The 24,663-nt window shown below is 56.3% G+C and overlaps 1 protein-coding gene across 1 annotated transcript in view; it reads left to right on the top strand.

Annotated features, from left to right (window-relative positions):
- The window catches only part of PLXNA1 (plexin A1), a 121,330-nt gene that overhangs the window by 31,082 nt on the left and 65,585 nt on the right, over positions 1-24,663 (top strand). The window contains exons 4-6 of the mRNA XM_040591964.1: positions 21,101-21,241; positions 23,348-23,448; positions 23,924-24,047. Coding sequence (XP_040447898.1) covers positions 21,101-21,241; positions 23,348-23,448; positions 23,924-24,047 — 366 coding nt within the window. The remainder of the gene's footprint in view (positions 1-21,100; positions 21,242-23,347; positions 23,449-23,923; positions 24,048-24,663) is intronic.

Below are 24,663 nucleotides of genomic sequence, written 5' to 3'. Positions count from 1 at the left end.
CCTGGCACCTCCCCACTCTTTGTGTGCCCTGGGACCAGCCGCCGGCGAGAAACCTCCCTGTGGCAGCAAGAGCAATTGTCTACATGGGAAGCAATAGTGAGAAAGTTTTATTTAATAGACGCTTAGTTCTTTTAATGCCATTTAGCAGCTGGAGAGAAGGAAGAGAGCCAGTGCCGTGTGACAAGCTCATTCTCTGCAGACTGAGGACAGAGCTGAGGTGGTAGGGAGCATCCCTATGGTCTGGCAGAGAAAGGCAGGATAATGTGATAGCACTTTAATTTTGCTATGCTTCATGCTCTTGAGGGCAGCATCGGTCGGTTGCTTTGTGCTGGACACATCTGGGATGGCTAGGGCGCTCAGTGCAGGGACACTGGGGATGCAAAGAGGGGTTGTGTCGGTACAGCCGGTGCTGGGGGAAGCATCTCCCTCCCACTGTAATCCCCGTACGGGCAAAGGAAATGATGCCGGGCTGAAAAAAGCCTGCGTGGTTTTTATTAGCTACATCCCTAATGATGTATTTTGGATTGCTCTCCTGCGTGGATAAAAATTACCAGACCTTGAACAAAGGGAAAAAAAAAGTCTCTCTGACCTTGAAGCTGTTCGTTCACTTGTCTTCATTTCATTCCCCTCGGCTGGGGATGCAGGTCAGTTTTGGGTGCTATTTATAGTCCGCTTTGCTTGACGGTTTTCTTTACAAAGCGAAAGGTTGTCACCTTTGTTTCTGATACTGCAGAGAGGAGCTGCTCAAGGGAAAAGGAAGAATAAATAAGACATTTTTCAGAGTGTTCCTATATGTGGCAAAGCTTTGTAATCTGGAAAGATCAAAAAGCCCCAGACTGCTGCGCTGAGCTCCTTGTGCGGACGTAGCCAGGGCCCGTGGCTGCCTGGAGGGATACGGGGTGATGCTCTGCCGTGCCGGCTGGTGGCTGCAGGGACCAGTCGGGGCCTTTATCCGCTCCAGAACAGCGATGCTTTCCCTTCCCGGGCAGCTTGGCTTACTTCTCCACATCTGGTATGGTTGGCTTTGGTTGAAACAGCACGTTAGCTTAATTATTCCCTTCTCTCTCCCCTGTGAAGGAAGCCCTGGCTGTGTTTCCCACCTTCACTGGAGCCGCCCGCCCGCCCGCAGGAGCCCCGCTGCCGAAGTGGCATCAGCAGTCTGCATCCCCTCCTCCAGCCCCATCCCTAACTGACAGACGCGTTGAAACAACAAATGTTGCCGTAATTTAATTTTCAGGCAAACAATAGTCGGGGGACAATGTTAAATTCATGAAACTGGCTTAATGCGATGACATTTAATGAAGCAATTTGTGCGCTAGCGTGGCTGTGTGCGGCTCTGGGATAGTGGGGATGCTGCTCCATCCCGCTGGGTGGTCCCTCTTTGGGGGTGAGCTGGGGGAAGGTGGGGCTTGTCCTTCTACTCCCCAGGCTGTGTGTGCTCCTGGGGTGCAGCTGTCCTGTCCTGCTCCCCGATGCTGCTGCACCGTGGGCTGAGCACGGGTGGGTCCAAGCTGCGTTGTTTGGCTGGGAGGGGAAGAGTTAATGAGAGTGTTTTGGGGCAGGAGAGGACTTGCTCTTTGCAGGCTTTGCCTTCCCTGGTCCTTTCCTCCCTTTGCCTGGAGCCCCCCCGGGAAGGTCCCTTCACCCCCCCTAATCCCCTTAGCTGGGGGGTCCTGGCTGTGGGGGGCATTTTGCTGAGGGCAGGGCTGGAGAATTGCCCCTTCAGGGCTGTGCACCAGGGGAGGGTTTGGCAATGGTTAAGTCCAGGCAAAGGGCTCCTGGCCATCCTGCTGCTGCTCCTGGAGACCTCTTGCCCCTGCTGGTCTCAGAGATGCTGCTTGGCAAGGGTGGGCAGCAGGCAGAGCAGAGAGGTGGGAGAGGAGCCATTTCCTTGTGCTGGATCTGCATCCTGGAGGGCTCCTCCTCAGGGGTGAGGAGACCCGTGCAAACACGCTCTCCTCCCCCAGCCCCTGCTTTGGGGTGCCAGATCGAAGCCTCAAATGCCGTAAGCAGCCTGTCTCCCATGTGTGCAACTCCGGCTCTTCCCAGCAGCAGTTGCTTCCAGGGCCAACCTCGGTTGCAGCATCCACTGGGATGTGAACTGAGGCTGTTCCCTTTGTGGCAAGAGTTCGGAGCGATGCTGCACAGGGATTACAGTTCACAAAGCAGGTCAGAGAGATGGTTTGGAGGGTGGGGGGCCTGGCTGCTTGCTGCAGGGGTGGACTGGATTTGTGCCACCTCACCAGCATCCCTCGGGCACCCTGACACCAGTAACATGGAGGCTTCTGCCACTGCAGTTGAGCTTTCCATGCCTGCCTTTCCCGTCGGTGATTGATAGAGCCCCGTAGATCTTAATTATGTGCCGGCATCCGCAGAACAAACCTGGTGCTGCCGTAGCTGGAGGCTTAAACGCCAGCGATGCTGCTTGCTGGGCCGGGTGGCTGCTGAGGTAGGGGGCTTCCTTGACTTTATGGGGACAACTCATTGTCCTTGTCAGATGTGAAGGACCTCTGGAGCCACATGAGTGGGAGCTGGGGCAGTGGTGGGTGAAGGGGAAATGTTAAATATATGTGTGGATGATTTCGCTGTGGCTGTTCTCTGGTGAAGCCTGGGAGGAAGGAGCTGGAGACACATGGATGCTGTCCCCTTTGGAATGGAGGGGATGAATGCTTTGTCTCCCACAGGGCTTTTCTCACCTGCAGAAGTCCTCCCCAGCCCTCTGCATCCTCCCAGTGCCAACCCCCGACAAAAACTGAGCTCCACCAAACTCGTGTCACTGGTGATGCTCTTCCCAACCTGGACTTAGAGCTAAATTTTCACGGAAAGGTGCAGTAAAATCAGTCTGAGGATGGATTTTGGGCTCAGCAGGGGTGCTTGTGGGCAAGCTTGAAGTCTGTAGAGTAGTTTGCAGTCCTGGAAGCTGTGAAGGCAGGAGGTCTGCTGGTCTCGGAGGCTGGGTCAGTGCCTGGCTGTTCCCTGGCTCCTCTGGCTTTTTGCTTTCCATTGACAGCAGTCAAAAATTAACTGGTAGCTGTTGAATAAAATGCAACTGAAAAAATTTGCAGAGGAAAAATGTGATGCAGTTTGGATGTGCCTGTGCATGTGTATTTATATATATATATTTTTTTTTTTTTTCTTTAAAAGCTTCCGAAAATAGGTGTGTGTCTTGGCCAGGGTGACTGTGTCTGTAATTAGCCATGGAAAGTGTGTCTTAGTGAGGCTGGTACATATGCAGCCATGCAGAAAGGCTCAGCATCCCTGGCGAGGAGGTCAGGGTGCGGGACCTCAGGGGCAGTGGGCACGGTTGGAGGGCTAGGGGGTGCAGGCAGTGGGCTCCCATGGTGTGCTCTGTACTGGCAGCTTTCATGGCAGGGGAGGGGGGAGCAGCCTCTGCCCCCCTGGATGGAGATGCTGGATGGTGTTGGGCTCACTGCCGCCGTGTCTGGTTTCCTGGGGAGGAATCCCTCACCCCCAATGCTCATTTCTCACAAAAAACATCACATGCAAAGTCCTTTAAAAAGACCCAAAAGCCCCAAAACTGCACTTTGCCTGCATGGTCCGTGCCAGCTGATTCCCACCCCACACAAGGGGGTGGGAACTTCCCAAATTGAATTCTCCATTTATTTCCCCAGGGTTTCTCTCTGTTACTCTCCCTCTCTTTCTGGTATGTTTATGAGCCTCGAGGGATCTAGTTTTACACTCAACGTTTAAAATTAAAGATGTGTTTCTCTTCTAACAGGTGAGATAAACACTCCCTGTCTCAGTTGGGGGTTTCCTTCCTGCCTTTCCTTCCCCAGCCGTGGAATCTGCTGGTGGGAAAGTGCGAGCCCACGGCTGGAGCAAATAACCTGGGAATGAGATGGCTGGGCTCTCCTCTCGGGGGGACGAGTTGGCGTCGATGTGGGGGGTGTGAGCTGTGGCTTCTTGTTTTAAGAGGGCAAAAATTGTTACCATTGGCCTGGGGGGGGGGGGTTGGGTTGGTGGTGGTGGAATGGAATGTGCTTTCTCAAGCTTCAAAGTGTGGTTCATCTTGGTGACTAAGGGCATGCGGTGTGAAGACGTGATGCTGCTGCTCAGCTGCAGGAGGGCTCGTTAAATTGCGGTGGCTGGGTTGTATGGCAGCGTCAGCGTTTCTGGCTGGAGGCTGTGTGGGGGCTGGCACAGCCTGGGGTGGCACCTGCTGCCCCTGATCCCCATGGGGTGTGCTGCTTGGGGTCCCTTGAGTGTTGTGCCCCTGTGCCTCATCCCCCCTTTAGCCACTGATCCCAGAGGTGGAGAGAAGCCGTGTCCCGCTGGCTTAAGGAGAGGTGGAGGGGCTTCCTCTGTGCCCCTTGACCGAGTCCAGCATCATGGCTCACCTTCCTTCTCCAGCCTCGTCCTTTCAGACCGCAGTCGGGGGTGCCTTTCCGCCCCATGCCTGCTTGCCTGAGCTGCCAAAGCGAGACCTGGGCTTCATTTTGGAAATGGAAGCAATCAAAGAGCACGCAGGCAGCTCCAGTCCTCCCCAACACCATAGCCACCCAGGTGGCTGTCGGTGCCTCCCTCTGGGATGGAAGCCTCTCCTCTCACCTCTGCTTGGCTTCGGTTCCCCCTCCATGTGCTGTCACACTTGCGTGAGCATCCTCACCACCGTGCTATGAAAGCCTTGCCTATAAATCCAGGCTAGATCCCCAAGAACATGATTTTTTGTCAGAGACTTGGCCCACTGTGCGTTTCTGAGTCAGCACCGGAGGTGGTACTGCCTACCTGCGGAGCTGGGGTATTTTTGCAAGCATCTCAGCGAGCTCCAAGTCTTGCCCTGGGTGTCCCTGCTGCAGGTGGCAGCGCTTGCTGGCCAAGGCTCTTGAGTCAAAGCTGTTGTTTCTGACCTCCCAGCCTCTCTAATTCTGTTTATGCTTGTGAGCAGGGAGAAACAGAGAGAGCGACCGAGCATTTTTTTAATGGCTTGCGAGTTTCTGGTGGTGATTTTCATAGGAAAAAGATAGTTGTGTAGAAGCAATTAATTGGGGGAAAAGTTTATGGTAACAAATGTCATGAATGTTTCAAGGATGGTTTGGATGAAATACATTTTTTTTTTTTTTTAAAGCCTCCCAGCAAAACCAAAAACCTTGCCCTATTTTGAACCTTGCCAAAGAGAAACAACTTCAGAACTTCAATTTTCTTTTCTTTTGGTGTGTATGTGTAATATTTCAGTGCTTTCCCCCCCCGCCCCCAGGCTGTGCTCCTTAAACAAAAGCATGTGTTTTCCTGGCTGGCTCCCCAGAGGCAGCTCTGCTGGAGCGCAGGGCAGGGGCTGCGAGGTGACGGCCGCACGAGTCCAGGCAAGTCCTGGGTTTTGGCAGGATCTGGAATCCTCCCTTTTTTGGGAGGGGGATGGACTGTGGTCAGGTCGCTGCCTCTGCCTGGGCCGCCTGTTCCTGCTTCCTACCATCTGCGGATGGCGGTGCCTGCAGCCAAAAGGGGGAACAAGCTATAGGCATGCGCGGCGTACTTCGATATCCTGGGGCAGAAGGTGATAAAGGAAAGAATTAATGCTTCAGAGTGATGTTAGTGCCTTGGCCGCTTCTCCCTGCGCAGCCGTCGTCTGTGGCTCGTAGGCTGTTGGTAACCGTGCTGTGCCTCTTGCTCCCTAGAGCAAGTGAGGACTTGGGGAGCTTGGTATGAAAAAAAGGACATTTTCTGTGGGAGATGATTTCCTAGGGGGCACGTCTATCTCCGTACGTGGCCTGAAACATCCCTGGGATGCTGTGGCTGCGTGAAACTGCCTGGGAGCTCGACTCATGCCAGCGTGGCTGAGCCCCGCTGCACGCTGCCTTCCAGCCGCAGCCATACCTTCGTCCCCAGCTGCGGGGCTCAGCGCTGGTGTGTTTTTCATAAAGGCTCTTAATCACATACAGGATGTTTCTGTTTGTTCAAGCAATGAAATCACACAAACAACCCACCCCCAGTTTGGCTTTCGCAGAGCATCAGCTGCTCGACCCAAGTCCTCGGCAGAGCCGGAGCAATCCTCCCCTCTCCTCCTCCGGCTTTCGACCCGGCAGCGGGGCGAGTGCACGCCTTTCATGTTGCGGACATGCCCTGGAAAGCCGCCCGGCACCAGGGACGGGATTAGATTAGGGCTGGGAGCCGGGGTTGACTCATCGCTGGGGCTCGTGCTTGGCCGAGGCGGCAGCAGCAGCATCTCGCGGGAGCTCGCGGGGCGGCTCGGGGACCTGGAGCCAGCACAGGCGGGATGGAGCCGCGCTCTGGGGCTGGGTGCCAGGCAGGCTCCGTGCGAGCGCTGATGCCAGCTCAGACCCTCTCCTAGGAAGTGCGTGGCTGGTTTTTGGGTGGGTTGGAGGTGGGTTGCAGGCATTGTCTGGGGTTGTGTGTTTTCTGCATTACCCCAAGCACCCAGCCCCGCAGGGGGACGTTGCCGACCTGCCACTGCATCTCGTCATCTTTTGCTTTGGGCTTTGTCCTTTGGGATGTTGAGTGGAAGGAGAGCAGGAATGCGTCAGGATAGATTGAAATAAAAAAAAAAAAAACACAAACCCCTGACTTTTCTCACCCCTGTTGCGCACATCAGTCCCATTGCTGCCGTTTCCATGGCAAAGCAGTGGGCCCGTAACCCAGCCCATACCATGCTCCTCGCCGTTTGGAGGAGCAAAACTCCTCGGAGACGATGAGAATAATTTAACAAGCCATTAACGAGAATGGAGGAAAACACCGGAGGAACTGGAGCAGGGTCGGGGCAGGGGCGTGGGGAGGCAGGGCTGTTTTTTGGCAAGGAGTGGGTCACATTGGCAGCCTGCTCGCCTCGCCGTAGATGTGTTATGAAGTTTTGGAGGTTGCTTGAAAAGTGTCTGGGGAGTGATGGTGAGCCAAGCGGGCCGCGGGCCAGCTCGCAGCTCAACATGTTGTTGTGTAAAATTGCAGTCAATTAATTTAAGACCTGCCAATTTCAACTGCAGAGCGCTTGGAGGTTCTGTCAAGTTTTCAATGGGATAAAAAGGGGGAAGGGGGGATTGGTTTTCAGCACTTGGAAGGGCAAATAGTGATCCTCTGCCTGATCCTGCAAAGCACCTCCTCCTTGCTCTACCCCTTTTGGTTGTGGTAAACTCGCTGCCACTGATGTTAAAAGTCCTTCAGACATGTGCCATTGGGGCTGAGACAGCTGAAGGATGGCAGCCAGAGCCCAGCGAGGTGCTGATGGCCATTTCAGGGCCTGGGGAGGCACTGGCTGGGGGTGGGTGACTCAGTTCCCTTTGGCTTTCCAGTAATTCTCTTCCGTAGCCCCGTGGGAAGCATCTGGCATCTAGAGGTGGTTGGTCTTCCCCGGTCTTGGAGATCCTGTAATTCTGGCCTGATCCTTGGCATGTTGGGCAGTGCATTGGCTGGCTGAAATGGCGGAGGAACTGGAAAATGCTCAGGGCAAGCCCAAGAGATGCCCCACATCCCTGTGTGCAGACCCAGAGGTCACAGCGATCGTTCCTGATGGGGCACATAGGCTGGTACCCACTCTGTGAAAGGACAGGCTGCCCTGGAGCGGGTGGGCACAGTGCCTGAGCCCCAGCGAGGCTCACCTCGAGTGCATGGTGCTGCTCTGCACAGAGCCCCTCTCTCTGGATGCGCCCCCGCTGCTTCTCTGCCCATTGTCCCCTCGTGCTGCGGAGTGGAGCGCAGTGCCTCCGGTAAGGGGACCCTGGCTGGAAGCTTCAGCTGGCTTTTTGCTGTGTTTGCAGCATCCTTCATTAGAAACGTGTTTCCTGGGTTCTGGAGTGCGTGTGTTTGTATGTGCATCTGTAAGCTGGCTTTCTCTTGCTGCATTTTTTTTTTCCTTGTTATTTTTTTCTTGTTTTACAGCTTAATGAAACTTCTGAGAAAGTGCAGCTCTGCTTGTGAGTAAGAGTCATGAGACTGGCGGGGCAAGCTGGCTTTGGCTGTTTCCCTTGGGCTGCTTGCAGCCAGTGGTGGGGCTGAGCTCCTTCCTGGGGCTGCTTCTGCTGAGGACTTGTGCCTCTCTGACCATGCTTCAGCTCTCCCCTTCAGCTTATCCCAGCTTGCTTTTCCATCTCTGGAGCCACCGTGGCTTAGATTTACACATACACGTGCATGCGTTTGTCTGTCCTCTCTGTGGTCTCATCCCTGGGCTTTTGCTGAGCCTGTGCCATCATGGCTCCGTGTCCCCAGGATGCCCTCTCCAACCGCTGTTGCTTTCTAATTTGCCACTGAAGGGTGCAAAACTGCCTCTCCCAGACTCGTGGGGCTCTGTCAGCTGCATACCCCACCGCGTCCCGGTGTTTGTGCTTTTCTGCGCAAGAGCTTTGCTCCAGCACTTACGTGTGTGATAGAGCTGGTGCATGTCCCCCTGGGCTGCAGGCTCGCTGCTCCCCATCGCTGGGAGGAGAAGGGATTTGGAGGTGGCTCCCTCTCGAGCTGGCCCCTGCCGCGTAGGCACTGCTGGCTGTGGACTTCCCCAGAATATATTAAGCGTAATTTCCTCCTGCTTTGCTGGGAGCTTGTTAATATTTCACTGGGACACAGGGGCAGCATGCAAAACCCGTGCTTCAAAGAAGGGCAGCTTTCAGCAGCTCTGGGGTTAGCTTTTGGTTTTCCCGGCTCTTGCTATAACTGGTTCTGTGGTTTTAAAGATAGGTAAAAAACCACTCAGCAGAGGAGAAAGCCTGGGCAGAGCCTGGCCGGTTGGCCATCACCTGCAGGCTGCTGCTGAGCCGGGCTGTGGCTCTAGTGTTTGCTCGGCTCCACTCTTCCCGCACTAGCTTTTGGGGGGAAAAAAGTATAAATTCAATATTGTTAAGGGAGGAGGACTGTCTGGATGTGTTGTGTGCCTGCTTGGGTTTGAAATGACCGGGAGGGACCCCGTGCAGCCCAGCTGTGCCCTGCTGCTGCCAGCCTGGTGCTTAGGCAGGGCTTGCGGGTGGGCTGAGGCGGGTTTCTCTTCCCAGCGAGGAGCTTTTTGGGAATTACTTTTGGGGGTTTTGGGGAAATTACTTTTGCCTGATCCTGGACTCCATGAAATGGAGCAGGATTGGCCCTCCAGGAGCAATAACAGAAGAATTACTGCATTGCATGGGCGTCTTTATGTGTTTTTTAAACCGTGCCTCCTAATTATAAATAATGGCAGCGATACGAGATATGATTATGATGGATGGTGATTCTGTATTCCACGTGCATTAGCGGCTTTAACCTTGGCGGGGTAATTATGTCTCATTTCAAATTCTGATACTATTTATTTGAGGTAGGGGACTGGGAATTTAATTTCTACTCTTTGTCTTTTATTATTATTATTATTTGAAAAGGATACCTTTGCAAAATTGTTTTTTAATCATTCCCTCCAGTTGGCAGCACCAGTTCATTAATATTTTTAGGGCCCATGTGGGGTTGTTTTGGGGATGTTTGGAAAGGTAGATGTTTTGGGGGGAATGTGAAGCTGAGGGCTGATGTGTAGGAGAGGAGCTTCTCCTTGGAGACATATGCGTGCATCCCGCTGGCTTTGGTCTTCCCAAAGCAGCTGTCTTTGGCCCTTTGCCCTGACTGCCGCTGTTGACCTGTGTGTCTCTGCCAGCCCGGGCTCCCTCCTCATGTGAGGTCTCGGAGGGGGACCAGGCTGAGCCATCGTCCTGCCCACCCCTCTCACCGTCTTTGATGGCACGTTTAATTAAAAACCGCATCAACCTGAAGATTGCGCACGTGGTCCTTAATCAGTTTGAAGTCTCTGGGAGAATAAAGTAATTATACTACTCGTTTGGTTACAGTAATTAAAACTTTAATTAACATCATTTCCCACCCCTTGGCCTCTGTCTACACATCAGGCATGTGATGGGTGCCTGCCAGGGTTGCGTCTTGGGATAAAGTTGTTTATCTGGGGGCTGTCTGCCTGTCCCCATCTCTGCTCCCTCCAGCATTGGGCCGGCAAGGTCCGGCTGCGATTGGAACGTGCCTGTCTCTCGCCAGGCTGCCGAGTGCCAACCTGCATCCCTGGCTGGGAACAGCTTCTTGGCCATAGTGCTGGCAAGTTGTGGTGGATGACAGCTCCACTTGAGGTCCCCTGGCAGCGTTGGGAATGGTAGGGAGGGTAGTTGTTCCCTCAGAGGTAGGTGTTCCTCAAAGATCTTCTGAGAACTTGGTTTTGGATGCGGTGTGTGCTCTGGTCTGGTCTTAGCAAGAGCAGCCCTGCATCCCCAGGAAGGGCTCTCTGTTTCTCATTGCATGGACCTGCAAGAGCTGAGGTTACAGCAGTTTGTGGCTGAGTGCTGTCACACCTGGAAAGCTCAGGGTGGACATCTGTGCCCCACTTGACCTCCTGGGTGAGCCCTGTGGTCACTGATGGGCTCCACGTTGGCCAACGGGACCTGGTGCTTCCCGACAGCCCGAAGAAGGGATTGCTGCCTGGGGAAGTGGGGCAGGGAGTTCTGCATCGGTGCCAAAGGAAATCCATGTCGTGTAAAACCTGAGCTCTTAAGTATCTTGAGCAGCATCCTTAGGGAAAGCAATCTCTATATTTAAATCTCAATCTCTCCTTCGAAATTGCTCCTATCTGCAGACTGAAGAGCCTAATTTTCATTCTGGTTTTGAATGGAGAGCTCACTGCAGAGAAGTGGTTTTCATCGCTCCGTGTTCTGTGTGGTGCAGAGCCATGGCTCCGTAGCTTTCCCCTGGCTTTACGGAGACACGGAGAAGGGTGTAGTGCAGCCAGGAATGTGGCTCTCTGGGTTGGAGATGCTGTAGGAGGACCAGAGCAGGAACGAAGCTTAAAACGCAAACGGAAGGTGAGAGCAGGGAATTTAGCAAACATGTCAAGAGCTCCGGGTGGAGTGAGTGGGAGAGTCTGAGTGTATTTGAAGCAAAATATTTGCAGGCACTCTCTGGTGTGCTCGGCCTGAAGCTAGGCTTACCTGGCTGTTATCGCTGGGAAAGCTGGGCATTGAATGGCGAGAGCTTAGAGAAGAAATCTTGGAGGTGCTTATGGTTGGAGCAAGGACTGTAAGTGTGGCTGTAACTTGGTCTCCCCCGTATGCCAGGGTTTACGTTCCCATGAAGTACATCATGTGATGTATGGTTTTGTCATTGAATTTGTAAGAGATCTGCACGTCCAGTCCTGCTGCCTGTGCTGGGTGGTAATATTTAATGTTGTCACTGTGCCCTGTGATATTTGGATCCTGATCATTTATTGCTTATCAGCTTCTCCTGGGCAGTCTGGTGTGATTTGTCCATGGAGATAAAAGACCAGGACAACGCAGAGCTGCAGGCCTGATGGGTAGGATGGGATCAAAGCTGGTGTTAAATGGGTGAAGCTGAATCCCCCCTGCGCAGTCAGTGTTGTCCTTCTCCCTGGGTGGAGGTGAATGGGCAGTGGATTTAGTTCCTATTATATACTCCTTGCTGCAATGTATTGCTGCAGCAAACAGCTTTCGGCTTGCAAGCCATGGAAATAATGGCTGGCCCACTTAGGCGGCTGGAGCTGAATGAATGGGGGGATGCTGAGATGGGGCTGCAGAGTGCTTTAGAGACTGATGGATGGATAAATCCAGACATGAGCTGTGGTGCTCTGCACAGGCAGCCCTGCCAAAATGGGGGCTTGGCTGGTACTGAATCTGCATGTGGGGCTGCTGGGGTGGGAGGGACCTGACCATGGAGGGTACCCTGAAGCAGATCCCCGTCTTGGGGTCTGTCCCTCCGCAGCCTCCCCTGTGAGGGCTTTTCCTGCCGCTGGCTCCTTGTTTGCAAGACCAAAAGCCCCTGCCTTGTCCTCGGGCAGCTCCTTTTTTGCTGCTGTGTTCATTTTAGGGACCAGGAAGGAAACTGCTATTTTCCTGGAGCTGAAGGGGGAGGAAGGATCCAGCTGATCTCCAGCTGTGCTGCAGCCCTGGGAGCTCGTCCTTCCTCCCTGCCACATCCCTGGTGAAGCCCTGCTGCCTCCTCCCTGCCTTTTGGGCTCCCCTGACAGAGATCTGCAAAGGGGAGCATCCCCATCGCTGCTGGCAGGCCGCAGGGCTTTGAGCCCCCGGCTGTAGGCAGAGCCTTTAACTAGTCATTGCTCCATGTCCAAAGCAGCCAGAAGGGTGAGGGTGGTGGGATGAGCCCTTGGCGTTCATGTTGGGGCTATCTTGGTCTGGTTGCACAGGCAGACGCTCAGTGAGGCTCAGAAAAAAGGCCTTGTGCTGCCCTGGCAAGGTGAGCGGCATCGTTAAGAGGAAAATAAGCAGTGCTTTGGATTTGCAGAAGAAATAGCAACTTCTGATCTGTGGAGAGGCTGGGGATGGCAGCTCTGGGACTGCTCTGCTTGCTGGCTGGGGTGATGGGCTGTGCATTGGGGAGCACCAGTAGCCAAGGTTTTGGGCTGGTCCCCATGGGACAGAACAATGTGATCTCCTTGGAGGAGCTGGTGCCTTGGCAGTGGAAAAAGCTTTTGTTTGGAAAACTCAATACTGAGTCCTTCAGGCAAGAGCTTTCTTCCCAGGGCCACCTCTGGGACGTTTAGGTATTAACTTGCCCCAGGCTGGTCATACGCAGTCCTAGTCCTGTGGGAGCTGGGAGGGTGACACATTGCCATGGCTTCAGTGTCCCCCAGGGCCTGCTGGGACACTTGGGATGCCTCCAGTAATTAATATATGGGGGAAGAAAATAGTCTTATATTTCTGTGATGTGCTCTGCCCTTCCCTGCTGTCACCCAGGGCTTTTTCCTGCATGGAGGGGAACAGTGGAACGCAGTGAGATGGTCCCCGTCCCATTTTTGCTGTGCGCCTTTTTTGCCCTTACCTTCCATTTTTCAGGGCTAAAATTCCTTCCCCCTCTGTTACTGGGGTCTCCCACCTCTGCAGCTCCCTCCTCTCTTCCCGTGCCTTGGGAAGCAGCGGGACCTGCTTACCTGCCTGTGTTCCCCTCCCTGCAGAGGGACGTGTCTGCGGTGGGGTGCTGGGTTTCGCTGTGCATGTATGCTGGAGAGGGCACAGCCCAGTGAGTGCAGGCACTGCACTGCTGGAGGGGTAGTTTTGGGATGCTCCGTCGCTCCCTCCCTGGGGAACTGATGCCCCAGCGGCTGCTGTGCTGCACCTGGGGACACCCTGCAGCTCCCCTTGGTTCTCCTTAGCTGTGAAGCCCCTCAGAGGTAAAGCCCTTGGATCGCATCTAGAGTGCGTGGGGTCGGTGGCTGCCTGCATGCTCCGTGCAGAGGGGATTTTACATCACCGTTGGTTGGCTGAGGGTCAGCAAAGACTGAGGACTGCCACCCTGCTGGGCCATGGCATCTCACAGAGGGGTCCCTGGGGATCCCTGTCCTCTGCCTGCCCTTCCCCGTAGGGCTCAGCAGCTGTCAGCGCATCCCACCCGGTCCCTGGCAGCCCGCAGGGCAGAGGCTGCCCATTGATTTGCTTGTCGGGGACCCTCCTTTGACCGCCTCAGCCCTGAGCAACGCTGATTGGGACATAATTGCAATAATAATAGAGATATTTTGCTCCTGAGTGCCTAGACGATATGAACTGGGCGCTGAGCCAGGAGAGTTTTGAAGGGCAAAGCTGGGAAATCAATGGCTCGAGACCGCTGGAGCAGCTGTGGGGCTGGTGGGGCTGGGGCCGGGACCTGGGGCTTTGCTGGGGAGGGAAGCGGGGCAAGTGCCTTTAACCTGTCTCCTGCTGTGTGGCTCCCAACGAGGCGTGTGTGTGTGTGTAATTTCTCCCCCTGCCTCCTTGCTTCCATCAGTCCCTCCTGCACCCAGGTTTGACTTCAGTGAAGGTGCTGCTCCCGTGCGGTACCCTGGCACTTGCTCCGTCTTTCCAGCAGTTTGGTTTTGGTACAGAAAGGTCAGGAAGATTTTTCTGACGGTGTTTCAGTTCTGTCGGGATTGCTGGAACGGTGTGTTGGGCTGTACTTCCCCCTCCTGCTGATGGAGCAATGCGGGCAAACCTGGTCAGGAGAGGTTTTGGAAAGGTTTGCAGATGGTGGGCGAGGAGCCGGTCAGTGCTGTGCCGTGCTGTGCCGTGCTGTGCCATGCCACGTGGGCTGGCGCTGGGCCGGCCAGCGCTGCTGAGTGCCTTTAGCACGAGGGAGCACCACTGGTGTGGGTGACTGAACAAGAAGAAAAGATGGGAAATGAGTCTGAGGAAAGAAGAAGGTGGTTGAGGAGTTTTGGGGGAGATGGTGCTGTGTTTTGGGGTCCTGCTGGCCAGGGTTGCCCCCCTGCATCCCCCTCTCTCCTATGGCAAACCCAATTCCCACCTCAGAGAGGTGCACTGAGTGTGTCTGTTCTCAGCCCACGTGGCCAAACTCAGGATACTGCTTGGGGATGTCACACTGGCAATAACATGTGCTTCGAAAGAAGCTAGATGAACTGGTGGTGTATCTGTCAGTGTCGGCGAGTCGCTGGCGTTTGTGGCTGTTAGGAGCATTGATTTAGATTAAGTATCTCCTTGGTTTTGCTTTATTATACTGATATAATTGGAGTCCCAATATTCTTTGGCTCAGGGCGACGTTGGGCCCAGGACAAAAGCCTTGCTTGTATTCATCTTCATGAAGTGAATGGGTTTCACTGGATGGAATCAGGCAGCTCATCTCGCCCCCTTTTCCTCAGTAGGTTAGTGATGAGGCAGGAGCATCCCAGGCGGCTGGGAGGACAGTACCTCCTTCTGCAGGACTCCGAGGTGCTGGCTTTCAGCAGCAGGCAGCTGCCTGCCCGTCTGGGAGGAGGCATGTGTCCCCTCTGCGCCTGGCTGGTGCATTCCTGCGTGGGCAGCTGACGGGCGGCAGGGAGGGTGGCTGGCTGGGGGGAGCGGAGGTAGCTGGGGTGCCGGCTGCTGGCCTGTCCCACATAGCTGGGATGTTTCTGCGGGGCCATGCTGTTCCCAGTCCCAGCTGCGAGCCCTTGGGAGATGCATCCTCAAAGCCCTGTAGGGTGAGCCCTGGTAAAGCACAGCTAGGGCTCTTCTGGTGGCGATTTTCTTGATGCCTGAGCAAAACCTCATCATCCTGGGTGCCAAAGTTTGGTGACGTGCGATACAGTGGGAGGGAGCAGGAGCCACTGCCTTGTCCCCTCTGCTGACATGCTGGTGCCCCCTCTCCAGCAGTACCCACCCCTCGGCCCCACCAGCTGTGCCCCCAGGACGGATGAGGCCATGGCCCTGCAGCTGCTCCCAGCCCTGCATTTTGCTGGGCAGCCCTTGCACGTTCCTGGGGTGGGGGGAAGAGGAGTGTGCCCCTCCTCCCCCAGCGCAGCTGATTTGGGAACCTCATTTTAAAGCCCTTGCCCTCCTTTGGAAACCTGAGAGGGGTGGTATGGGCAGCAGCTGCTGGCGGTGCAGGTCACGAGGGGATGGCGTGGGGGGGGCGGGCGCGCATGTGGAGGGGCAGCTGGTGTCCCCATCCCCACATTGCCTGCTGCCCTGGGATGAGCCCAGGCCACGTGCCAGGAGGGGCCATGCAGGGTGGCACCCCAGGGGGGTCCATCTCCCCCAGCAGACCCCTGGCTGGACGTGTGATACTCCCTTTCTGGCTGTAGCTTGTTGGCACAGTCTTGCGTGATGCTGCCCGGCAGCTGTCACCTCTGTCTTGGGGTGGCCAGGCTGCACAGGTCCTCAGTTGCCTCCAGGAGGTGGCCTCATGGTCTGGGGGGTCAGCTCTGCTGGGACCCGCTCTTCTCCTGGTTTTATTTACTCTGTCCTGTGCCCTTTCGGTCAATGGTACCAAAATCAAAGCAGAATGCGGGGGGTGTTAGTGTGGCTCTGCTGCCATGGAGGGGATGCACACCCGCGGGTTTGAATGTGGGAGCCTGGGGTCTGGTGGTGCCTGAGCCGTGAGCACCGGTGGTGTGGGGAGGGGAAGGTCTCGGTCTCGGGGCTGGGCTCTGCCCTCTGCACATGTTGAAGCTTTTTCCTCCTCCCAGCTCAGGGACGTGCCGTGAAGCTCTTACCGGCAAGAGGATGGGGTCAGGACGTGGGCAAAGGTGGGACGGGGACCTCAATCCAGCATCCTCTCCTCACAGCTGCATCTTGTCCCCTGCTGTTCAGTCACTGTCCCCGATGGACATCCCTGGGGCTGGGGAACTTTCCGCTTCCCCCAGCAAGCGTTGAGAGGGAAGGGGGGAGGCTTTGAAATCCACTCCTGTAAATAAGCCTTTTCTTTCGCGTTGCCCGTCAGTGCCGTGCGAGCCCCGTGGAACTGGAAAGGGTCCCCATGAAAAGGCTGCGGAGTGTGTTTCAGGCAGATAAGTCCGTGCCTTTGAAGTGTGGCAGGCGGGCAAAAGCGCCCTCCTCTTGTAGCTGCTGCCAGCCGCTGCGAATTAATCACAGCCCTGTACAGATAAGAGTACAAAGCCTGGCTGAGCACTTCTCCTGCCTGGAGGAGGGGTCTGCGGGGGACCGCTTGGGACCCAGGATCGGGGCTTGAGAGCCTGGAGGGGGGGGAGATGGAGAGCTGGGGTGGGAGAGCCCCGCGGCGGCAGGGCGAAGAGCCCCCTCTTCCCAGTGGTGGGCTTGGGGGTGTCCCCTGCGGTGAGGCTGGCTCTCCTGGGGACTCTCCGCGTGTGCCCTCAAGCACATGGTTTTGGTTCCGCAGGGAGCCAGTGGCCCACCCCAGCACATCCCGGACCCCAGCCAGACCCCTGCCGGCATGTGTTAAATCCGAAAGCAGCTTTGGCATGTCTGCAGCTGCCTTCCCTCTCCGGCTGTGCTTCCTCCCTCTCCTCCTGGCATCGTGGCCCAGGGCTGAGCTGTAAAGCCCTGTCCTCCGCCGCTGTCCTTCTCCGGACCTGCTGCCAGTGCTGGGTGATCGCCAGGTGCTGCTGCCCTTCGTTCCTCTCATCGCCTTTTTTTCTGGAAGGCGGCCCTGCGGAGATGCTCCTCCCCGCCTTGTGCCCATTGCTGGTGGCGGCGGGGATGCTGGGGGGTGTCCCCTTGGCGGGTTTGGTGAGCAGCAGTCGGGCAGTGGTTGTGGCAGTGGGGAGGTGCCTCCTCACCTGGACAAGCCTGGAGAGTGTCTTGCCCAGGGGAGCAAGTGTGCTGCAGCGGAAGGAGCCATCTCTCCTCTGGTGTGTTGCCTCTGCCCTCTTGGTGCTTTCGCTTCCCCCTGCCTTTCACATGGGTTTCAGGTCCCAGCCCTACCTTGCACAGCTCCTCGGGGCAGCGGCTCTTTGCTCGCGCTGCTGTGGTGGGGCCTGGGCCCTGCAGAAGCTTCTGGGTGCCCCAGCGTCATGGTTGGCAAAGGAGAGCTGAGCTTTGGAGGGAGCATCAGGCTCCAGGCAGCAGCAGGACCGGCTGGTGCTGTTGTCTGCCCGTGACCCTGCACCAGCTGCCTGCTTTTTAGCCTCCTCCAAAACCTGTATGGGGTGGAAGCTCCCTTCTCCAGCCAAGAGAAGACCATCCCCAGGAACCCTCTCTGGGCTTCCTGGAGGGGGACTTCGCCTCTGGCCAGCTGGGGCATGCGGTGCAGGGTCACTCATTGCCCCGGGGTGCCCGGGGGTAGAGGCGTTGCGCTGTCCTTTCTGTCATTGCTGTCCTTTCCCTCATCGCCCCTTTGCCGGGGCTCTGCATGGCTGGCCTGGGAGGCGGGGGGCCGCTTGGTAAGGTGGGACGCCTTGGCAGCTCCTGGCCTTGCGCTCCTCCACCAGCCCGCTCGGCTTCTGGGGGGCCAGGTCTTCCATCCTTCATCTTCAGAGTGTGGTTGTGCTGGGTGCTCCTTCAGGGGGGCTCCTGGCTTGAGCGCGGAGGGCGTGCTGTGGGAGCAACCCCTGGGCTTGCCTTGAGATGATTCACCCCGTCAGGGAGCTTGTCATTTCTTGCCTCTGGTCTCTTCTGTTTACTTAACAAGGCAGCAGAGCTGACCCTCGCTCCTGCCCCTTCGCCTGGGCATGGCCCCAGGGTCCAGCCGCCCCCGGGGCTCCTGGCAGCCCTGGCAGGAGGCAGCGCTGCTGAGCCCCTGCCCGGAGCCAGCCCCAGGCAGGTGAGAGTGAGGGCAGGAATCCTGAGCGAGAAATTAGTGTGAGTAATTATTAGTATTGGGTAATTATATCAGCGTCAGGATGAGGAGAAAGGTTAATAGGTTTATTTATTTATTTATTTTCGGTAAATGTCTTTTCCCCCGGGTGGGAAGGCAGGCAGGGTGGGCAGGAAGGAGCGTGTTTCCGAGGGGGGCTGCTCTGATTAAACCGCATCCTCTTCCCCTTCCCCCCAGCTACCCCACGGGTGCGGGGAGATGGGGAAGCAGTCCCTCCCGGTGTCTGTAGAAGGTGGGAGGCACCTTGCACATCCCATGTGCTGCTCTGCTGCATTATGGTCCAGACAGCCTGTCCCCTTCCTGCCAGCCAGGACGGGTAGGTTCCCATCAGGCTAATCCCACTGGAAGGGCCCTAATGCTGGGTTCTCCCCTGTGCCCACACGGCAGCAGGCACTGTGGGCAGCTGGGTCCTCCTGCCGTGGGATGATACTGGGGTCTGTCTGCTGGTGATCTTCTTGTGCTGGGGAGGAGTGGCAGGATGAGCTTGCCTACCACGAGCTAACTCAGAAACTCCCTCCGTGCCCTGCTCTTTTGCCAAGCAGAAAACAACTTGATTGTTAGGTCTTCCAAATTTCATTTTCCTGAATCCTAAACCTGCCTGTAGAGCATCCTTAGCAGGAGGGGAGGTACCAGAGAGGAGGGTTCCTGTGTGTGCATGCCTGGGGTGGCCCTGTGCCCCCCCCCCAGAGCTCCCTGACGTGTGGCAGGCTAGGCTTCAGCCCCGTTTGACTACCGTGAGTATTTTTAGGTTCTTCCTGGAGCCTCAAATTAACTGGAAGTGCTTCACGTCTGTTGTTTTTTTTTAATACGTCTCTTTCTCTTTCCCAGCACTGCGCAGTGCAATAATGTAATGGGGAAATTACCCCGCTAGTTAAAAATTACTGCCAGCGCGACATCCAGCCATAGATCTATTTTAGAACCAGGGTAAAACTATATCGATTCTTCTGTGCCGCAACTGCAGCCCATAAAAGGGTTGGAAAGGTGCGTTTGTCACGTTGCTGTGGCGAGGAGGGAGATGGTGCCTTACTGGGGAGGGGAGAAGCTCCCCATTACCCTCCTCCAAAGAGCTGGCTTGGACAGGACTTTGTAGAGGAGAAGCTGAGTGCCAGGTGGGGAGCGATCTGAGAAGGGGATACAGGGAAGCAAGGTTAGGCTCTGGGGTACCACCGGGCAAGGGGTACTGCAGGGCACGGGGTGCCATGTGCCCCTGTACCACAGGTGTCTGGGGCTCGACCTCCTTTGATGCTTGGAGTAGGAGCAAACGTGGTCCCAGACTGGGACAGAAAGACTATCCCCCCAAAAAAGGGTGAGCAGAGGCTTTAGGCCAGGCTTTCAGCATCTCTGGGTTCCCCAGCACACAGTGGTACCTGGAGCGGGGGTGACGGGGAGCAGGATCTGTGGAGGGGTCTGGCAAAGGATGCTGAGGAGGAGGGTGAGTACCAGGACCAGTTTGGGCTATGGTGAAAGCTCTTCAATCCTGCAGCAGGATGTACGGGGGAGGTTTTGGCTGTGCTGTGGGCTCCCGAGAGTTAGTCTAGCCCTGCAAGCCCAGTCGCCAAGTTCCCCGGGGAGAAGGCGGCCCCTTTGCTCACTGCTGTGCAGGACTTGTCGCTCTCTGGTTGCTCAGGGGTCTCTTTCTTAATTAAATACATTTGTTTTGTAAAACTGCCTAAAAATAATCCGGGGCTGGTGCATGCAGGAGGCTGGCGGTGAATCAAAGGCGCCGCTCTAATTAAACGGGCCCCGGTTTGTTTGTGAGCCGCATACATTTCCATGCTAATCAGCTGCACACCGGGATCCTGCTTTCCTGGCCCGTATCCTCCTGATTGGGAACTATGCAAATGCTGGCGGCGATTTATTGCAGGAGGGGGATGAGGTGGCCGGGATGCTGGGGCAGCTGCCATGGCGGGGCACAAGGGCTTGGGCATGGCTGTGTCAGGCTGTGGGAGTGAGCACAATGATCAGGGCAGAGCTGTGGGACGCATTCTAGGGGGTGCTTCAGAGTAGCAGATTGGCTCCTGTGCTGTGGGGGGATGCTCAGTCTAGTGGATGGGGGTGCTGGGTGGGCTCCTTGCATGTGCTGGCATCAGCATGGAGCTGATCCCAGGCGGTATTTGCTGTCTCGCTGGCCACGCTGCTTCTCGGCCTCCTGGTGGGTGTTCTGAAGAATGGGCTGCTAGTGTGGCTCCCATCCCATCCCATCCCATGGTAGCAGACCATCCCCTCTGAGCCATATCTCTGGCACTGAGGCTGCCCTGTGTTGGGGGACAGCCTGAATCTGGGGGTTTCGCAAGTGTGGCATTAGCAGGAAGCATCTCTCGCTCACGGAGGTGGCAATCGGGTTATGGCAAGTAGCACAGCTGAGTTTAGCCCCTGCTTGGCAGGTGCCTCCAGCCCTGTGGTGCCTCCTGATGTGGTTATCGCTGGTACAGCCAGAAACCGGTGTACTTAAGAAGAGCTTTAACATAGTTGTGAGCCGTAGGGGGATTAAAGCCTTTGCCACGTTCCTGCTCAGGGAACAAAGGCTCTTTCTGAACCTCTGTTGACCCCCAGCTTCCTTGAGACCCTCTTGACTTCCCCGGTCATGAGCCCAAGTGTTTCCTGTGATGGATGGGGAGATGCAAGCCCTGCCTGCGTGTGTCGCAGCATCCTGCCCAGCGGAGCTTGGTGCGGTGTGTCATGCAAGCTGTTTTTGGTACTGCTGCGGTGAGGTGGGGTTTGCTGCAAGCTGGGGGCTCGTCTGTGCCATGCTGCAAGCTGGAGGGGCTTCGGAGCAGGGAAGCAGGGCAGCACGCAGGGGGGTGCAGCGCGAGAGCCACAGATGTGGCTTCCCTCCCTGCGGAGAGGTGAATGCCATCAGCATAAACATGGTGCAAATGCAACAGACACATGCAATAAAGGGAAGAAAAGATTGCAGTTTGGTCTTCTGGAAAAGGGGGTCAGGGTGTTTGCAGAGCAGCTGCTACTTTGCTGTGCTGCAGTGGCTGCGGCGTGGCCACGCTGGTGCGTGATGGAGGGACGACATCCCTAACGGGGCCCATTTCCCATCCCGCTCCCTGGGTGGGGGCTGAGGCGCATGTGGGACCCTGCTCACCCCCTGTTGCTCTCCCCACAGATTCTGGTGGACCTGACGGCCGAGAGGAAGCACCAAGCACTGCAGTACGAGAATGTTGTGGCCCATGAGGGCAGCTCCATCCTGCGAGACCTGGTGCTGAGCCCTGACCGTCAGCATATCTATGCCATGACAGAGAAACAGGTAAGGTGAGGGGATGGCAGCCCCTCTGCTCTCCTGAGTTGGCAGCCCAGCCTGCAGTCCTGTGCGCTGGGAAGCCTTTCGGGAAGCTCCCTGATGGATCTGCCTTTTGCTTCCTGGGATCAGGGCTGCCTAGGGATGCGTGTCCTGGGGGACCAGTGGCAGCTCCTCCCTGCTTGTCACTGCAAAAACAGTGCTCCAAGGCATTAATTGTTGGCAGCAGCTGCTTGAAATCACCGTGGTCCCTGAGGACCAGGGCTTCCTGACCTTTCCTTGCTGTGAAGGGCTGGCTGTAAACCTCCTCCCTGTTGTGGCCGTCCCCTCCCAAACAGGGTTTTTGCAGGTTAGCAGAAGCCTCTTGCTCCAAACAGCTTTTTCTCCTGTTGGGGCTGCTTTTGCACCTTGGGACAGAGGGGACACGGGGTTGGTGTGCCCCCAGGTCCTGACATACACCCCTCGAATCCCTGCTTCTCCTCATGCTGAGCCAGCTGGAGGTACAGACCCGATCCAGGTCTGATGTTGCTGCCCTGGCAGCACGGTCAGGACGCACAATAGGAAGTTTTGGTTGGCTTTGTGAGTGTTTGTGTGATCCCTGACCTGTGGGAGAGCTTGTTGGTCTGAATTCATCCGTCCGTGGGCTGCACTGGAGTCAAGCAGGTTCATGCCATGGTGGTGGCATTTTTTGAATCTAGTGTCAATGGGGATGCACAGCATAGCTGGTGGAGTGATGCAGGACAGCCATGCTGGGACATGGCGTGCCTGTGTCTTGCAGCAGCATCTCTGCTCCTCTGCCCAGCAGAGGTGTGTGTGTGAGTGGGACTGCAGCAGAGCTTGGAGCGTAACAGGTCTCCTGGCTGCTAGCCGAGGGGTTTGGGAGGGGGAAGGATGCTGGATCAGGGCTGTGGATTTGTCTAGACAGCCCCACGGGGACAGCAGAGCCCTTTCCCTCCTCCTCTCTGGTTTCTGCTCTGCTGCAGGAAACCTATGGCTTTCCAGGCAAGGCAGAAACTGCATTTGGGCTGCTCCGTGCAGCTGTCCCGGGCTGTGGTTCTGTCCCTGGCTGTGTTTCTGTCCCAGGCCTGGCTCAGCTAAGCCCCCCTCTGCAGGGGAGAGGTTGGAGATGTGGATGCTGGGGGTGCAGTTATGCTGACCTGGACTGGGGATCTCCCCCAAGGTCCACCATGGTTGCTGGAAGCCAGCACGTACCTCTGTGTGGTTTGCCTGGGGGGGGGGGGTGTGCTGCCCACCGCCTCGCCACTGCCTGCCTGAAGCAGTGTCAGGGACAAACAAATGGGAACGCTGCAGGTATCCTCACCAGTGTGCAAACACAGGGGTTGAGGGGTTGGCCAGCTTATCCCAGCCCTGTAGGCAACATGCTGAGCCCATGGCCTCCTGGGCTGGGAGGAGGGAAGGCACGCTGGGTTTAGCCTTCAGTAGAGAATTTTGCAAATTTTAATTCGTGAATGAGTCCTGCCCCACGGAAGCAATGGGGAAACAGACACAAGCACAGCAGGTGTGGGCAGCTGCTCTGTAGTAGCGGCTCCTTGCAGCAGGCGAGCAGGCAGCTCCCTGCACCCCCTTCTCGTCCCCCCTCTTCTCCTCCCCTCTCCTTAATAAAATCCGCTCTCTTCCCTACTACAGCTCGGTGTTATCAGAGTGCTGGTGGAAAGTAATTAAATGAACAGTTGTAACAGAGCTCGAAGGGCTCAAAGAATGAGGGGATTTTAATCAAATCTGGAGGAGCAATTAATAAAGGACTGGTAACCCTGTTGGAGCAGGGCTGTAGCAGCCTTGGGGTACCCGGCCAGTGCTGGGAGTTGGTGTGGGGCTGAGCCGGCACAGCCCACTCCCACAGCCCTTCAAGGATGCAGCGGTGGAAGGAGCTTGGCCGGGGCAAAAGCCTCCCTGGGCTGGAGGTGTTGCCTGCAAACGTGCTGCCTGGGCCCGGAGAGGAGCAGGCGATGGTGGGGGCTCAGCCTGCTCCCTGCTGCTGCCTCCTCTAACGGGCCAGGGGGGGGCCTGTGCCGGCTCCATTGCTGCGGGCCTAGGTGTGGGCGCAGCAGGGAGACACACAGCCTGTCCCCTTCACTCCCTGCCTGTTCCCCGCAGGTGACGCGGGTGCCCGTGGAGAGCTGTGAGCAGTACGAGAGCTGCGAGCTGTGCCTGGGTTCCCGGGACCCCCACTGCGGCTGGTGCGTCCTCCACAACATGTAAGTACCGCAGGATCGTCCCTGGGGCTGTGCCAGTGCACCACGGTTGGCAAACTGTCCCTCCCCACTGCCGGTCTCCTTGGGGACATCCCTTCCAGACTTCAGCCCCGCAGTGGTGGGGGATGCAGCGGTCCAAGGGGTCTGTCATCCCTTCCCGCAGTGCCCACGCTGTGCTCATGAGCACTCATGCGTGTGGCGAAGCTGCTGACGGGGCCCGCTAATCCTGCCCGTGGGCTCCCAGGTTCAGCATCCATCCTTGTGCTGATGAGAAAAACTGAATGTAGCCCCCCGCCCCCAGAAGTCCCCAGTGCTGGCACCAAGGGAAAGCAGCGCTCCCGTACAGGCCTTGGGCATCCAGGGTCCTTAGCTGGGCATCGCCTCCGTGCCAAAGGGTCTGTTTGCTGTAGTGTCAGCCCAGAGCCACGCAGGACCCCGGGGGATGCTCCTCCTCACTGTGGTGGTTCTCCCCCTCCAGATGCTCACGCAAGGACCGGTGCGAGCGGGCAGACGAACCCCAGCGCTTCGCCTCCGACCTGCGGCAGTGTGTCCAGCTCACCGTCCAGCCGAAGAACATTTCGGTCACCATGTCGGAGGTCCCGGTAAGTCACCTCTGCTGCCTGCGGACCCCCCCAGCCGTTTCCTGACCCGCTGAGGTGACAGCTAGGGAAACGGCAATTAAAAATAACTAACGAATATACAACAAATAGGGAGAAAGGGAAAGAGAGGTCTGAGACAAATAAAACACAACAAAGTGCTGGGCATTGCTGAGGGCTAGCCTATTGATGGAGATAATAAAACCAGTTGATGATTATTCAGAAAAGACATAACCAAGCAATAAATATTTCTCCGTAATACAAACACCGACGTCAGAGATGCCATTCATAGGCCAGCAATCTATCCAGCTCAATAGCCTGTCTCTGGCCTGCAGTAGATATTTTGGGATGAGACTTCAATGTACGGCTCGCTGCTCGCTCTGTGCTAGACGGAAGGGATGATGGACTTTCCCAAAGTATTTTCCTTGCCATTAGCACCGTGGAGAGAATATGAAACAGCATATACTAGCAATAAAACTTTAAAAACTGCCACGTCTGGATATCTGACACTCAGGAGTCCTGAAAGAGTTGTTGGCCGAGGAGTGCTGTGGCCTGCGGATATTTGTAATGATATGACTCTGTAATAAATAAGTGAATGTTGAGAAAGGCCCTGAAAACAGAA

Source organism: Falco naumanni, chromosome 4 (genome assembly GCF_017639655.2).
Source record: "Falco naumanni isolate bFalNau1 chromosome 4, bFalNau1.pat, whole genome shotgun sequence".
Taxonomy (NCBI): domain Eukaryota; kingdom Metazoa; phylum Chordata; class Aves; order Falconiformes; family Falconidae; genus Falco; species Falco naumanni.
This window is presented reverse-complemented; position numbering and strand designations above follow the sequence as displayed.